Source organism: Brachionichthys hirsutus, chromosome 21, assembly GCF_040956055.1.
Source record: "Brachionichthys hirsutus isolate HB-005 chromosome 21, CSIRO-AGI_Bhir_v1, whole genome shotgun sequence".
Lineage (NCBI taxonomy): Eukaryota > Metazoa > Chordata > Actinopteri > Lophiiformes > Brachionichthyidae > Brachionichthys > Brachionichthys hirsutus.
Window position 1 is genome coordinate 5,108,898 of NC_090917.1, and position 16,639 is coordinate 5,125,536.

The 16,639-nt window shown below is 43.9% G+C and overlaps 2 protein-coding genes across 2 annotated transcripts; both read right to left on the reverse strand.

The window, feature by feature from the left end:
* Nucleotides 1-322: 322 nt before the first annotated feature.
* Nucleotides 323-5,768, reverse strand: cog7 (component of oligomeric golgi complex 7). Its single transcript, XM_068754576.1, has 17 exons — nucleotides 5,603-5,768; nucleotides 4,903-5,051; nucleotides 4,693-4,809; nucleotides 4,217-4,385; nucleotides 4,041-4,123; nucleotides 3,790-3,912; nucleotides 3,481-3,679; nucleotides 3,275-3,402; nucleotides 2,992-3,146; nucleotides 2,776-2,892; nucleotides 2,623-2,688; nucleotides 2,308-2,494; nucleotides 2,083-2,223; nucleotides 1,871-1,954; nucleotides 1,567-1,681; nucleotides 1,133-1,276; nucleotides 323-1,036 (listed from the first exon to the last, which is right to left on the reverse strand). Exons 1-17 carry the CDS (start codon nucleotides 5,766-5,768, stop codon nucleotides 870-872), a joined length of 2,310 nt encoding a protein of 769 aa, XP_068610677.1. The 3' UTR covers nucleotides 323-869.
* Nucleotides 5,769-6,971: 1,203 nt separating this feature from the next.
* On the reverse strand, nucleotides 6,972-15,923 carry LOC137910172 (putative protein MSS51 homolog, mitochondrial). The gene is made up of 7 exons (XM_068754602.1): nucleotides 15,854-15,923; nucleotides 13,955-14,132; nucleotides 13,654-13,803; nucleotides 11,707-11,831; nucleotides 10,896-11,459; nucleotides 8,703-8,796; nucleotides 6,972-8,435 (listed from the first exon to the last, which is right to left on the reverse strand). The coding sequence occupies exons 2-7, from the start codon at nucleotides 14,110-14,112 to the stop codon at nucleotides 8,228-8,230; spliced, it is 1,299 nt and encodes a 432-aa protein (XP_068610703.1). The 5' UTR covers nucleotides 14,113-14,132; nucleotides 15,854-15,923; the 3' UTR covers nucleotides 6,972-8,227.
* Between the last annotated feature and the right edge of the window lie 716 nt (nucleotides 15,924-16,639).

Below are 16,639 nucleotides of genomic sequence, written 5' to 3' on the forward strand. Positions count from 1 at the left end.
AAGCAGCAAATCATCCCATTTACATCCAATTGTTAACATTGTACTTGAAAATGCAGTTTTATAATTTGTCATTTCAGTTCAGCACTAGATTAATTTATATTACAGATTATATTATTTTAGCTCAAAATGAATTAGTAGATTTAAAGCAGTATATATTAAAGGGCCCATGATTCCATCTCAATCAGGAGTCTGTCTGTTAGAGCTTGTCTTCTATTGCTGCATTTATTCCCCTGAAGACAGAGGTGGCCCATTTTCACGATTCAATACATTCAACATCAGTTAACAACAAAATAGCTCTGATGTAGCATTTAGATTTGGCATTTAGAAGAAAAGAATATGCGTTTATTGAATCAGAATTCTCAAGTTACAGACCAAACAACAAAAAGCTCCAACTGTACACCAACGGCTGAAAATGAAGCTCTATTGAAGAATTGTCTTTTTTTCTTTTTTGCTAATAATCAGAAATAAAAAGCTGAATTTATATTAGTGGGACAAATAACCACATAGATTTCACTCGCACACATTTAGTGCATTTGTTCCTGCCGTGCTTAAAAACACAAACTTAAAAATGTGCAGCAACGACACTTCCACCTGTTGGATTGAAGTAAAGGAGTATAAAAAAAAATAAAAAAAATAAGAGTCTGAACCACGACGAGTTCAACCTCTTAATGTTCCCTTAAATCCCATTTGTTCAGGACTATAATGCTAATATTCCGGAGGCTTGACTGCTGTCACATTTAAACCAACTTCTACTGATATTACATTCTTTTTCACGTATCCAACAACCTGGGGATGTTTCCAACATGCCTGTGAGTCTCCGAAGACGCGCTCCCATGCAGCCACTAATATCTATTTCTCTCCCTTGGTGTTTAGCAGTCGATGGACCGGAGGGCAGCGATGGTGGATGTCAGTCGACGTGGCAGCAGTTTGGCTGCCTGTCTGTATTCTTCTGGTTTGGCCCTCAGCAGGGTGACAATGTGCTGCAGGGTGCGGGAGGGCTGCAGGCCCAGAGCGTCCATCACATTGCTCAGATATTCTGGGGAGCAGAGAGAAGGAGATTCCAAACAACTTAACGAGAAGAAAATATTGTTTATTTCAGCCACCGTCAACAAGTACTGCAGAACGTATATACCGATATCCGTAACCAGCTGTTTTGTGGAACGGGTGCTCAGTTGAGGAATAAGCAGGATGGCATCGCAGTAGGTCTGCATGGTTGCCCGGGCGATGGAGCCCAGCCAGTAGTCTGCCGTGTTGTCCAGCTCAGGGAGGTCGTCGCCTGAGATAGAAAGAAAGGAGTTATTGGTGTGAGAACAGGATACATTAAAAAAAAAAAAAAAAGAGTCAGGAGGAAAGAGAGAGCTGGACGATAAAGGTCAAAGTTTATTCTTCAACCCTGTAGGGCCCGGGTGAATGACATTTTAAACTGACTTCATCCTCAAACTTACACTTGGTGACTAATAGCAGCATCTATTATCCAGACGTGGGAATTACTAAAATAAAATTCCATACTTTTTAATGCTGCACAGAAAGATGGGGCAGGATTTAAAAAGCATTTCTGATGAACACCTTGCTCTGGAGGGAAGGGCAGCTTTCCAGCATGAAGGGCCATCTCTAGTGCCGGGTCTTCCTGAGCAACAAATGGTTCCAAGTGGAGAGGCAGAGACATCAGGTACTGCCCTATCTGGAGGGGGGAGAAGAGGCATGCTGTGTGTAGCGTCTGGGAACACAAGGTTACTGCTACTTTTTGTGTCAGGTGTTAATATAAAGACCCCATAGTTTAACAAAGCCCCAAGTTCAATTATTTTTACTCTGTAATACAAATATTTTGATCTGGGAATTGTTTGAATGTTTTTTCCAGGTGAAATCTTACATTTGTAATGTATTCCTGTGGCGACAGGCTGAATGTTGGCAGGTCCTCGGTGTAGCTCTCACCAAGTCCAGGTGACTCTTTTCTCTAAACACAGCATGCAATAGTGTGAGGGGTGATATCAAAATAAAACGACAATAAAATGCACACAGACAATCTAAATATATCTAAAATGTATTTCAAAACAAATCGGGCGGAAACTTGGCACTGATCACCTCCATCTTGGAGACGAGGCAGAGCTGGTGTTTGATTTGCAGAAAGACGGAGTCGAAGGCCAGCTGGTTAGCTTGCTGGTTGAGTCTGGTAAGCGACGATCTGGGCTCTGCTAACAAGTTGGAATTACCTGTGCCCTTCTCCTGCGAGTATGACATTCTAGTCAGTTCTCTTCAGAGGACATCAACGAAGGCTGCGCACAGCTCAGCCCATGCTACATTGCATACCTTTATGGAGTACAGGATCTCCAGCATACTGCTGTATTCAGCCATGTTTCCCCTTTGAAGGTAGTTGTACTCCTGCCAAGGGTTCTTGGTGGTGCTCTTCCTCTCGGTGGAGCTGGCCTCCTGCAGTCCCGTCAAGCTGCGTGGGCTGTACGACTCCGGCAAGTACTTACCCGCTGTGACCAGGATCCTAAGAGAAGGACTCAATTGAAATCTCTTACCGACAGTGTACCCCATGAGATATTTCAGTTTTAGATGCAAGGACATAGGCAAACCGGTAGAAACTAGAAGATTATAAAAGATACTTATTTCTCTTACTTGTTCGACAGCTGCTGCTCAAAGGCTCCACACTGCCTGAGCAATTCCCCACAAGTGGCAATAATCCTGCAAAACGTAACACACTACCGTTTAGATTTATGTAAGTATTAAAGAAAAAGTCTCAAATCTGAAATCTAAAAAGCGAACATCTACCTGACAGAGTTCTGGAAGGCTGTCCAGTCCTCGTGGAACACAGACGAACTTGAAGCGTCCTCCAGTTTACATTTCTTCCTTATAGACTGCAGTGTTATGGAAAAGTCTGACACATACCTGAAACAAGAGCGATGTTAACACTGGATGCATGAACCTATTAAAGCACCCCCCCCACCCCCCATGTTACAGCCGTTTGTGGCAATAAAGGATCCGTACTTGGTGAAGAGAGCTTTGAGGGCTTTCAGAAGGCCACACACGGCCAGACCGTCAGTCAGTCTGACACAGCGGTCCACAGCAGAGCTGGCCAGGCTGAACAGCTTCCCAACAGAGTGGCTCAACTCCTCCACACAATCGATTACCTCCCCATGTTCCTACAGAGAGACCACATCGTCAGCATGCAAAACCAAAGTTGGGACAGATATAGGAAACGTATATGAAAATAGGAAATCAATCAGTTGGTCTAATAAACGTCTTCCCGCATGTGTGAGTGGTGTCGAACCAAGGGAACAGCACTGATCTGGATGAGGAGGTGAACTTTCTCCAGATCGCCATACTGTAGCTGATAAGATTTGTAGGGGTCATACAGAGCATGGACCAGCTCATTCACCTTCAGCAGATTATTCTCACCTGGGGAGGAAAAAAGAGGCGGGATATAAAGACCTAACTCCTCCCATGTCCGTAGTAAGGACTGCTCGACATGCTCACCCAGCTGGGGCAGCATGGCAGCCTCCAAGCTGTGCCCAAAAGTGGATGTGGTGTGATGGAGCTCCAACAGGGCGTCTAGACGCTGCTCCTGGGCCGTCCTCTCCAAGGCTGTGCTCAAGCAAACGGGGATGGATGGCACCACGGCACCCAGAGTTTGGATCAGCAACACTGTCACCACCTCGTTCGGGTTCCTGAACACCTGTTGGGTAATGTTAACGCGATAAAAACGGCATTCCATAATTAATTATCGCTATCCGATCGTTGTAAACAGCGTGTTAGCATTGTTGGAACCGTTCTGCAGTGCCTCACCTGACTACTCCACTGTAGCTGCGAGTGCCACGAGGAGAGCAAGGTATCGTAGTATTCAGACAGCTGCTGGTTCAGGGTGAGCTCACTCTGAGAGAGATCCTGCCAGATGCTCACCAACTGGCCCTAGTAATGGCAGATCAGACATCCACTCACAAACGGACAGTAAGTCCAGCCAAACAGGTGTGATCATTTTTTTAACGCTTCTTCATTGGTGAATTCTTTGGGGTAAGGAAACGCTTTGCAGAACCGACCTTATGACACTTGTAGTAGTAGGCAAGAAGCTGAGGCGTCCGATCCATCTCTGTAAACACTTTAACAAACAGTTTGGCCTGGTCTGCAGAGGAGGAGAAACATTTTCTGCATTGGCTTTTCTGACGAGAAACTTAAACTGAGTGTGCGTGAACACAAGAAAGGAAAGCACCGTTACCAACAGACATCGAGTTAAAGGTGGCGACTATTTGTGGGCTGGCGAGGGCCTCCAGCCGGTTTTTCAGAGCCTCCAAGTGGACGCACTTTTCAGAATAATCCGGTGTATCCACCAACATAGCGAGGCTGTTCTGCATGCTGGTCAGCTTGGAGGAAATTAATGCGATGTCCTGCAAAAGAAAGAGGGCATTTTAGGCAATATCTCAAAACCTACATGTTATACCTTTTCATCAATGACCATGTTAAATGCTTGAGCCTTAGTTGTCTTGCATGATTTAATGCACTAGAGCTATTCTCTGACCATTAAATTAAATCTGATTTGCATACAGTACATGTATATTAAATTAACTGCTTCCATTTTAATCCCATGTTTAAAATTAAGATGGATGTGGGAAAGAATGAGAAGTACAAGCTTCATGATCAAAAGTAGAAAGTCAGACTTAGCCAGTAAAATCGTGCGGCAACTTATTTACGTACCTGCGTTTTGAAGGTCTCCTCGATGTCTGCGCTCAGCGTGCTCCATTTGTCTGCTTCCTGCAGAGCCTCTGCCGCCACCTGCATGCGGCCTTTCACTTTGTCTATCTCCACAAGAACCTGGTGAATGTGACGAACGTAAGAAGTATCCTCAGAGCAACCTGCACAATTTTATTGTTGAATAAATTGTTTCGTGCTTGAACTTCCGCACACCTGCATTGACTGCACGGTCTCTTGCTCAAACTTTCTGATGTCTTCCTTGACCAGAACCATTTGGTCCTTAAGGAAAGAAGCCTCCTGTTTCAAAGCCTCCACGTCACGCAGAACTCTGGGCATGTTTTGGACGGCTTGGTTACTGCTCTCTACGCACAGTTAAGAAAAGTATAACTTCCATCACATTAGATTATTGTTAGTGTCATTCAAATGGTGAGATGCATATCGTTGTGTTTACTATGGACTCCTCCTGGAAACTGCAGGCATTTAATCTCTGGGTTGTCTGTGATGATTCGGTAAGACACAAGAGTTGCACTTCTGTAAACTTAAATAAATTAAGCATACTCCTCGGGCGTGTGTTTATTTAGCTGTCATCAACCCGCCTCACTCAGAAATGTGTATTATAACCATTTTCTGCAAGATATCGATTCATTTTAAGACCATCCTACGGGCTGTTACTGTTTAAGTTGCGCTGCATTTAAAGTTTCTTTCTGCATTCAATGACACAAAAAAATAGTTAACAGGATATAAGTTATAACTCTCCTTAGATTAAAACAAATAAAAAACAACATGTCACCATTGGGAGTGATTATTACATTAGACAATGTTAGCTTCATTTTGAGATAAACAGACACTATGGAAGACATTCCCACGCTGTTCATCCTCCCATTAGTTCTTATTTTTCCGTACGGCCACTCACCCTCAATGGCGTTGTTTACTTCCTGGATGAACAGCTGCAGCTTCATGACGAGTGTCGCTGCGTGCGTGTCCGCCTTCCCGGGCGCATCCTTCTGCACCACCTTAAACGCGCCGTTCACCCAATCCTTGACGTCGAAATCATCGTCTAGGAACTTTGAGAAATCCATTTCGTCTCGTCTCTCCTCCACTTGTGTACGAAGCGGGTCGGTGTTCTACTTCTTCTGCGGGACAATATATGTCATTGAACCATTGCTAACGTTAGCTAATGTTTCCCAAGCAATGGCTTCGATACGAATATAAAATAAATAGCCCAAGAAAATGAGATTAACATTACAACTAAATATAGCTCCAACAAGGCAACGGCTTCCTCCAGAGTTATTTTTGAAAGTCTACGGCTTTAATTGAGAAAAGTAGAGACATTCTTGTCTGTTGACACTTGACAACAACTTCCTTTTTGCGTCTTCTCTCTACCTTCCCCGGAAACAAGCCCTAACACAATTTATGTTCCTTCCTCCTGAGTAATATTTTTTTTAATTAAAATCTCTTTATAATATAAATTAGAAATGTAATTATTTGTATTAAATTTTTGGGGGAGGGGTGTAAATAAGTAGTAACAGCCGATAAAAAAAAGGAGGAAGAAAACACACAAAACAAGTAGTATCTTAAAGCAGTGTCACAGACAAATGTGTCCGTGCTGAAACGTAATTCAAGCGTTTGAAACTCGTTTATCCGGCCTTGAAATCCCTCCTTCGTTTTGCCTTTTCGTTTGTCCATCTGTTTGTTCGAGTACAAGTTTAAAATGAATAAATCAAAATTAAAACCAAGTCAGTAAGAAAATAAATGAATACTGTATACAGTACACACACACACACACGCACCCACACATTCAGATTTGTGTATTTATATTTTTATACTTTTATATGCATGGCATTTTACCCTGATCATTCCTTTCCAGTTATTTTCATTTAATTGTTGATTCTAAATGTGATCTCAGAAAGGGGAAATAGTTTAACTGTTGGTCTTTGCAAAGTATGTGGATTCTTTACGAAAACGAAGGAAATATGGTCATTTTGCAATGCTCCTCTGCATTAACAGAAAATTATCTGTCTGCCCTGACAATAAGCATGCAATCATGCAAATATATGCATGTGGGAGCAACTGAACGCATCACGACAAAGGAATTAAGTAACATCAAGGATAGCTTGCCTCCGTGGGTATGTCTCCAAACGATGACAAGTTAAAAATCAGAAAGAGACCAGACAGTGATGTAATATTAACACTCAGATGGAGACACTGGTTTGTTCCTGGGCAGGAAGCACATGGAGCATTCTTTAGATGGACAGCAGGAGGCGTGAGAGGTCTGTGGCTACGTCAGGAGAGGTTTTGTTTCCTTCTCTCTTTATTAAAAACCTTCAACATCACAAAATCAAAAAGGTAGAACACATCTCTGCAAACACTGCAAAAAAAAGTCCAAGCAGTACAAAAAAAATCAAACATCCAATGCATCAAGACACAGACAGCGGGCAGCAGGCCATGTGCAACAAATCAGCACAACAGGACATGAGCTCATATACATAGATAACTTTTCACAGTTTCAAGGCACCTTTTACTACTGTACTTTAGGCTTGTCCCGTAATTTTGAAAGTGATCTGGATGCCCGTCTGGATACAAAAAAATCTGGATTTTCCCATTTACTTATAATTATAATTAAAAATTTCACATCTTGTAAAATTTGCATTTAATGCATTCACTAAACATCATAGTCATAAAGGGGTCCGATATGCACTACCATGCAAAATGTCTTCTGGATCTGACACAGAATGAGACCAGGACAAAATAATAATACTCATTTTAACATTAAAAACCCATTTATGGATTAAAAAATCTGTTCAAAAATACACACATCAACTCTGATTCACTTTTACTTTTCATGGTTGGTGTATAAAGACACAAAGGACAATATAGAACCTTTTGATGATGATCCAGATCACCATGTGGACGGTCTAAATCCAGTTATGAGGGGAATGAGCTGCTTGGCGGAGGCCTGCGCTCTCCAAGTGCTTTCCGAGTTTCATTTTGTTTCCTCTTTTTCATCTACAGATGGAGCCAAAGTTAAGATTGTGAGTTTAGGGTTAGAGTTGTGTGTATGTATGTAATATACACCCTAATGGGGGTGCACCGTCTTCTAATGATAATTTTAGCTCTTAAATGATCAGGTTTCATGGATGTATTTTGGGACTAGATTTGACACTGAACATAGAATCATTAAATTATTCTGTATGTACAGCCATCTCTATTCATATGGCATAATGGCGTCACCTCAGGGCATCAACAGTACAGAGATTTGTATTTTATCTGAAAATAATGATCTTTAAGTGCTTTCTGTAATCTTTCATTGATTAATAATTTCAGAATTAACAATATTGACATGTTCTTGTTTCCTCTGTCTGCCACATTTGGGATGGTGATCCTCAGCGCCTGCATGTGCCAAGTGGCAACACAACTAAAGCAATGCTCATATCAAAAAGGCTGCAGGAAGCCTGCCAAGGACATCAGGAAGTTTCCAAAATCACATCTTTAAAGCGGGGGGGATTTGTGGCACAACAAAAAACAACACGCTGGCTTCTTAATTGTCTGGTCCGACCTCCTCCAAGTCTTCATGTGGCACGAGTCCCTGAAAACACAAGTAGTGCGAGTTGCAGTAGGCTGGGGGTTTGTTGGGGCAGGCCTGAACCTGTTCTGGTTTCTGTGAGGTGAATGGATTCGGTCCGCTGTCCCTGATCTGCATCTCCAGCTCCTGCAGTATCTGGAGCAAGTACTTCAGCTCCATCTCACTGTGGAGACATAAAGGTAGTTCATCATCAGCTTTGCTTTTTGAGAGAGTGACACCTCAATGATTTCATTTTTTTTTTAATTACAGAGGAATAGCTTTATCAATGGAGAAAGCGAGCAACATCAAGAACCATTCTGCCATGGAGTCTACAGGGGCAGTTTTCTGAGAGAGGCTGCAGTAGAAGAAATAAATCTTATCATCGACTTGGCCCTTGAACAAGAAGCTCAGATTCACCACCATGACAAAGGGTTGGCATAATGTGACTGACCTGTACATAGAGAAGAAGGAAGGGATGTCATAATCTCTGAGAAGCAGAAGGGTGGGCAGCCAACCTTGAAACAGACCCTGGGTAGCGTGGAACCCTGTGTCAAAAAAAACACACACAGGAGATGCACAACAAGAGCCTCAAATAGACAGGACCAGAGGAGGCAGGTCTGTTTTATGCAGATAACAAAACCAACAACCGGAATATGTTGTGAAAAAACATGAAAATCCGGTTCCCTATCTGACAATTTGTAAAACCAGCATGTAAACGTAACGAGACGGGAGAGTGACAGGAGAGGATGACGGGAAAGGTCTGCAAGACGGTGGTGAGGCCAGCCGTTATGTACGGCTTGGAGACAGCGGCTCTGAGGAGGAGACAGGATGCAGAGAAACTGAGGGACCACTGTGAGTTTTAGTGTAATATAAATCAACGCAACGAAGGTAATCTTTGCTCCCAACAACCTGACTTCATTTGAAAACTTCAGCTGGACTGGAAGGAACTTGCCCTAACTTAGAATGCGCTGAGTCGGCGCAGAATTTATGAAATCTGTCCACGTTGTGTTTGGGTGCATAATCCTGCAGCACATTAGCGGACAGATGTCTCGTTTGCTGGCCGGCGTGTATCAGGAGTTTGTCATTTTCCTCTTTGAGCAGCGGAGCAATGCAGTGAATAATGTGACCTTCCACCAGATGATTGAAGTTCAAACCACCGTTTCAGCAAATACGACAAATCATTCAAGTCTTCCACTACGTATCCTGAAATGGGACAAAACCGTGAGAGCGGCAAGCTGAGGAGTTTCCCTGAACTTGAGTTTGTCCAAGGGACTGCAGGTAATCGGGGATTACATATTGATCGGCTTTGAGTGAAAACTGTGCGCGCGCATCAGCTGTTAATGCACTACATGGTTTAGCTGGTTGGAAGTGTGCTGGGTTGTTCAAAGCCTGCAGATGAGGCAGCGTGCACTGGAACGTGGAACTGGCGCACTGAGAGGATCACACTGTCCGCCGCCTGTTTTCCCAGCTGAACTCCGTCAGCAGACAGAGATAGTTGTACTTTGAATAATGCATGCCACGATGCCAACATCCCGGAGGTCACGCTCCACTCAACGTCACGATAAAACATTTAACAGGGATTAAGCGTTTAGGCGCTTTGACTCTCGGGAGACGGGGTGACAAAGAGGCCCTGCAGCCCGCTTGCACTGCGAGTTTGGGCCACACGGTCGGTGCATCGATGACAATTAGACCGACTCCATTTCCTCGTCTGAAAAAAGGCCTTTTCAAGCAAAAGTGATCCCAATTTATGTTCCCGGATTACGAAACTTGTGCAGATGTCGTGTTTGTGCCACATCCATTTACTTTACGAGAGCCGGCGGCTGCCATCACAGATCACTTACACACAGTCATTCCCTTTCTCCGCGCGCCTGTCGCACCGACTGCTTCTGTGTTACTTTGTCATAATGCAGGGCTCGGCCAGTCGGGCCGTATCAGCCGGCCAGAGATTTTACTTGCGGGATGACTTATTCCTGTATATTTAGCTCCGAAGGTGCCTGCGGTGGTTAACGGAGCCAGCAGTTATGGGCACAGCTGCGATAGGCGTCGCTGCCGCTTCACAGGTTAAAGGGTCAAAGAGCCGACTCGGCGCTGGTGCCAAGGGCCTGTATTATACAGGACTACCACTTTAATGGGCCGGTTCAGAGAGAGTGGACAAAGGGATGCAGAGAGTTTCATTCTATTTTACAATTTGTCATGAAATGTAGAAACCGGGTGATGAACGGAAATATTATTCCCTATAGGTTGATTTTTGCCAGTGGCTTGCATTGTTGATCCGCTCAGCGTGTAACAGGAAGGAAATGAGGCTCCTCTATCAAAAAGCCAGCGCACCGACATTATGCTGACTTCAGCAATCAGACTCTTCCCATCTGTTCCCATTAATCACTCTGAGCCCCAATAAAAGCGAGACGCTAATGAATAGGCCCGATCCGCATGGGGGTTCATGTCTCCTGCTCGTGCGCCGTCTTAGAAAGGCGACCGTCAAACAAGCAGGGAGGGAGAGAAGTCGCTGGTTCTCCACCAGCTGACCTCTTACGCTGAGTGCCTTCTATTTATAGCAGCACAAATCATTATGTTCTTCAGATAACATTTTTTTTTTTTTTTTTTTGAGGTGAAACTCTCAGGTCAGGTAGCAATTATTTCTCACCAGGATGAAATCCAACAACCAGGTCTGGTTTGGCTGCTTCTTCTTTCTCCACCACCTCCTCCCAGAGCTGATGGTAGAGACCCTTGTAGGCGCTGATGTAGACCCTCTCCCTGGGGCCGAATGCCCTGAGAGGAGGCCTCACGATCGGGCCGTCCACTACCTCTGGTCCCACCATGACAACCTCGATGCCTCGGTGTCCAGGGAACATGTTGTTCAGCTCATCGTAGTCAGTCGCCTTGGCTCCCATGGTCTCGTTGTGGGAGGCCCCCGCTATGTGGACGGTGATTGGTTTAGCGTAGGGGTCAAGGCCAAAGTGTTGCATGGCCACGCCGACTGTAAGAACCCGGGAGAGGAATTCACTCTGAATGCGCCACAAAGATTGCCGCAGGTCAGCGTCATCCGGCCTCGGCGTGCTGACATTCTTCCAGAGGCACGTCATGCTGGCGCCCGACAAAATGGAGTCCAGACGCGGCGCGAGGTCTCCCTGCATGGAAAGCCAGTCGTCCCAGTTCTTCACCTCAGTGACCGACTTGGACCACTTCTCAGTGGGCAACGGGAGGTCTCCTAACAAAAAGGTGGCAGAATATTTTTATTGGACATGTAACCGAGGACACACGTTTGTGTGGATTCCGCTTTGCATATTTAGGTTGTGTTTGAAAAGCAATTAGAGATTTTCTTTTTTTGTCTCTCAGGCTTTGAATTTCTGTAGCTCAGCTTTTCAATTCGCCATCTCAGTAATGTGTTTTCGGTCTTTTGTGAACGCAAACAACTGCCGAGGCATTTTTCAGTTCATCCTTTCCTCACTTCTCACCAGTAAACAGCAGCCATTCCATCAGTCTGTCAACGGCCACCAGGCGCAGGATCTTGCAGACCTTTTTATGCTGAGGCCAGTCCTTTTTCTGGCAGTCCTTGCTGCAGTAATACACATTCAAGCACCTGTGAGAGGAGGAGGAGATGAGAAGCAGTGGAAAAAGATCATTTTTTCCTTTGTTTTGCAGGCTTTGATATTTCCTTTTGAATTTAATTGACAGTGATGTCATTTTATATTATTTCACGCATGTCATGAAGAAAAATGATAAAACGTAAGCAGCATCAAGGTGGAACTCTTGGTCACCGAAGCAGCGGCACCCCGTTTCAGGTTGGAGCTTCCGCCCACGCTTCAGACACAATCTGGATGAAGAACAGAGTGTCATCATTGTTTCTGAAATGTATCTGCATTTTACAGATTTGTATTTTGTTGCTGTGGTACCAATCTGGGGCCCGTAACACTATGAATATGTGATTATGATCATAGACCTTCCATCCAGGGCAATAATCGTACATTTCTCGTTGCCCAATAACAACAACAACAAGAGGAAGGACTTTTTTACACAACTACAAATAGATGATAATTTTAATTATTAGTAACTGGCTTTGTATGCAAGGTTTTTATTTGATTTTAAATAATTGTGAATAAATATGCTACATATTAACTCAGTTAATCTTCTAGGGTGAGATAATAAAAAACAACACTTATTGTTTTCTACTTTCTATGAATGAATCTATTACTTCTATTTTTATAAACACTGTTCAAACAATGTTTATAAAGCACGCTAACATGTCAAAATAAGATATGGAGAAAAAGGCGCAAAATAAATAAATAAATAGATATCTATCTATAAATGATAGAGTAGATCATAATCTACCTGAAAGGTGCTAGCATGCTACTGTTACCATTAGTTCACAGCCCTGGCATGCTCCTCACTTATACATATTTATTATTAGATGATCAGCTTTTGCCAGGACACAAATAGAATCTTGCATCCATATCAAACCCATCTCCATTTTCCACCCCCCCCCCTTTTTTTTTCCAGCGGCAACTATTCATTTCTGCATATCCACACTAATCATTTATAAGCCAATGGGCTCTGTCATAATTCACCCTGGGTATATTAGGTAATCCCCCAAGACGCTTACAATTGGAAAACGTGAGTCAAAATATGGTAAAGAAAGCAAGTGACCTTGACAGGAAATGTAAAACATTGCTGCAGAGGCGGCGCAGCTGTGGGAATAATAAATGGGTCCGCGTGAATGAGAACGATCGTGGAAAAAGGTGAAGGGATAAGCAGGCAGTGTTTGACTATTTGTGGTAATTCTAGGAGGTTCTCAAGGGTCGGCAGTTTCGGTTTTCCTTCTGCATAGCATCTGCTGATGATCACTTTCCAGAGAGAGGCAGTAGCAGCTGAGAATTTCCAAGTCCCACACATCCGAGACCCTGCGTGAGTGTGTGACTCAGAGAGAGAGAGAGAAAGAGAGCGAGCGAGCGATCAACGGAGAGTCAGGAGAAAAATGAGGTGCAGAAACACCAATGTATTTGCGAAAATGCAGCAGGCTGGATTTCACATTTTCAATGTACTCAAAATCGGCTTAGCTGCAGAGTTCCAGAGATTAATCAGAGTTAGGACTTGGGCTATATTTGCCGTTGGCTGTGGTCCACCTCCGTAGAGCGGTCCACACTTTCCTGGCCTATCTTTCCACCGCTGATATAAAAGCAACTGGTAATGCTTCACACATGACAGCCATTGGACAGCAATATCAAAACAAACACTGTGACCGGGTGATAATGGGGCTGGACCAGAACACACTGGCCTTAAACATTCAGAGTGTCAAAAATGATTCATGCTAATCATAGTTAACGTTGCGATATGTCATGAGGGACACATCGACACATCCCTGGTCATTCTCACGGGTCATCCTTCACTTGCGGATTTGCACTCACTTCACACAGCGCTTCAGGCTCTGGCCCTCGGGGAGACGCTCCGTGAGTTTGCTGCAGCTGGTGCAGAACTTGAAGGTCTCCTCCATCCTCTGGAACATCTCCTTGTAGTTCTGGAATGAGATTCCGCTAATCTTCCCTTCAACGGCAGCCCTTAATAGAATTACACACATTCAGCAAACACAGTACGCCCGGAAAGATTTGGATATCTTTTGTGTACTAAAATGCAGACGTGGAAATCAAAAGGGAAAATCTGAAAGGAAATAGCATCAGAATAGAACAAGCAGGGATCAGTTTATAATACCTGTATTCTCCATAGTCCTTCATTTTGAGCTTGCTGAGAATCACCTTAGAGAGCCCAGGAACGTTGGAGTCCAGAGAGTAAAAGCCAGACTGGTCAGAAAAGACACTCCCAATCCCTGGTGTGCAGGATTGTGGGAGAGTTGGGACCTGGGATGCCATGTTCTGGCTTTCAGTTTCTCCTAAGAGAGGAATTAACCACCATGAAAAACTGAACGGAGATTGAAGGAGCAACATAACAGCCTTCCAAAAAAAAATCCATGCATGCATCCGCTGACTCCTGCCACCTTACTGCTGCAGCGTGCATTATTTTTGGGCGCAGTGATCGGCGCAACAAAGCAAACATGCAGTTTGACCAAACCAGTCAGGGCTGCAGGATGCGGTCGGAGAAGCACTCCTCATTGTCATTTGTTTTCAGACACAAACTCCATCATTTTTGCAGCTCCACAATGAAAGGAAAAAATAAAAGCCGTTGTGATAAAAACTAAGAGTATAATTATAAAATACTTTGCAGTGTTTTGGTGGCCCGTAAGCCTTTAAACCTGCACATCTCTTACTTTAAACTGCACCCGGATCACATTTCACTGCCTCCCCACTGTTTGAAACAATGCAGCCCCTTTAATGCAACCCACCATGAAATGAATTTTTTTTTGATCCACGTGAGCCGTGTGCTCACAGAGAAGTTAAATGTGGGGCCGGTAGGATGTGAGAGACGGGCTGATAAATGACAAGAAGCAAGGCTGCAAACGTGAAAATAGAGTTTCAAGCTGAACAAAAGTATCTGACAAGCAACACGCTGCCCTGACAACAAAGATCCCTCACTGGGATTACAAATCTCCAGGCAGGGACTGAAACGCTGGCTCTTGATTATGGATCATTGCTGCCAGGACCCACATAAAACTATTTCTGAACCAATGACAACAGATTAAAAATAAATAAATACAGGGACACACAACTGAACAAGGTGAGCCTCTGCAGATTCTCAAGGACACATTTTCACTAGGCAACAGATCGCCAATGCATCGACCGCCCTTGTGCACGATATTGTGCTCATCTCAAGGCAGGCATGTGTTTCTCCTCCGTAGAATTCTGAAGTCTGAAGTAGACACACTAAGGATTTAAGACCAGGATTGCTTTTGACATTAAAATACACCATCTGTCACATCCACACATGCACTGATGACAGGAGTTCTCATGACCAGGATGACCACAAAACATTTCAAATGGGCAAATTTGTTCTTTGAGGTGCGATAGAGCCTTGGTGAGAAAGAGAGAGAGAGAGAGAAACACCTTTGTGGGGCATGTCATGCAATTTGTTTCGTGTTCCTGGCATGGAGGAAAATGTACAAAGGGCACACACCAGCGAACACACGCGCTCTCTCTGGATGTGCTTGGCGTTTTGCTGAAACCAACACATCAAAGAGGCAGCATATCCTGCCATTGAAAGCTCCATGTGGCTACCAGAAACAACGCTCTTGCACAACACATAATTGCACAATAAATACTTAAAATCACACCGAGGCACTCTTTTGGACTCGCGTCTGCAGTACATTCCGGTTTGACACAAAATGTGTGTCTCCCCCTTCTACTTCGAGGAACTCTGTAACGCTTCATTTTCAATGCAAAGGGTTGCTGGGGAATAATTCAGCCTTATCACGTCTGCAGACAAAATTGAAAGGCCTATGTCTAATTAGTTACTTCATATCTACTGAACACGGGGGAGACATGCACATTTGCAGATTGCCAGCTTTTCTCTATCACTTCCGACACTGCTGCGTTTATAAGCATTCGGTCCTTCCACTGTGGAGCCACAGCATTATCACATCTTCACCTTGCCTAACCGTGCACCCCAAGCAAAGAAGATGACTCATAAACACAGAGACAGATATTTGAGCGGTCATACCTTCGGCTCCACACAAGCAGATCTCGTTGCTCCTCAGCACGGGACACAAGGAAGCGGCTGACAGCTCCTTATGCTGTCACCATGCTGCAAAGCCTTCACAGTGTCTCTGCTGGGGTCAGTGAAAACCGGTGGGAGAGGGATTTGGATGGGCTGGGTCGGGTAGGGGGGCCAAAAGGAGAGACGGCAGAGGTACTATTTGGGAAAAGAAAGGGGAGGGGCAAAGTGGCAAAGAGATGCAGACTCAAAGGCACAGAGAGATGGATGGAAGTTTACATGAGGAAATCACTGCATCCATAATAATGACAAAATGTACCTCTTTAATTAAAAAAAAAGTTTTATTTGGTCCATCGGAACCTGAGATTGAAATTTAAACATACATGTTTGTACACATATACTCAAACAGCCCCTCCCGCAATAAAATATCAATAATATAGATACCACATTCATCAGAAGTCCATTTTAATTTTTTCAACAATGGGTTTCATTTGTTTTGATACTGTCAAATGTTTTTACAGGGTCAAAAAGTGTTAGGATTTTTTTTTGAGTGTCTTAGTTTGCCATCTGTACAGTTTACAAGACGGAGAAGCAAACCAAGGAGCAGAGAGAGAGGAGAAAAAGGTGGATCAGCCGCTTCCAAGCTGTGGCATCTTCAGCAGCAGGGGGCGCCCATGAGGCACAGAAGATGCAAGATTATTTGACAGTACAGAGCTAAAATGACAAATAAGACCAAAAAAACAAAACAAAGAACAGTATAAAACAAAAATAAGTCCAATATAAATGTAAAGT

What these genes read in the sequence shown, in the direction of transcription:
- cog7 (XM_068754576.1), bottom strand. Translation starts at nt 5,768, where the DNA reads ATGGATTTCTCAAAGTTCCTAGACGATGATTTCGACGTCAAGGATTGG. An exon ending in CTTTAACTCGATGTCTGTTG is followed by an intron (nt 4,124 to 4,216) that starts GTAACGGTGCTT and finishes CCTCCTCTGCAG; the next exon opens with ACCAGGCCAAACTGTTTGTT. An exon ending in AGATCAGTGCTGTTCCCTTG is followed by an intron (nt 3,147 to 3,274) that starts GTTCGACACCAC and finishes GTCTCTCTGTAG; the next exon opens with GAACATGGGGAGGTAATCGA.
- LOC137910172 (XM_068754602.1), bottom strand. Translation starts at nt 14,112, where the DNA reads ATGGCATCCCAGGTCCCAACTCTCCCACAATCCTGCACACCAGGGATT. An exon ending in AAGGACTATGGAGAATACAG is followed by an intron (nt 13,804 to 13,954) that starts GTATTATAAACT and finishes AATTCTATTAAG; the next exon opens with GGCTGCCGTTGAAGGGAAGA. An exon ending in GGAATGGCTGCTGTTTACTG is followed by an intron (nt 11,460 to 11,706) that starts GTGAGAAGTGAG and finishes CCTTTTTGTTAG; the next exon opens with GAGACCTCCCGTTGCCCACT.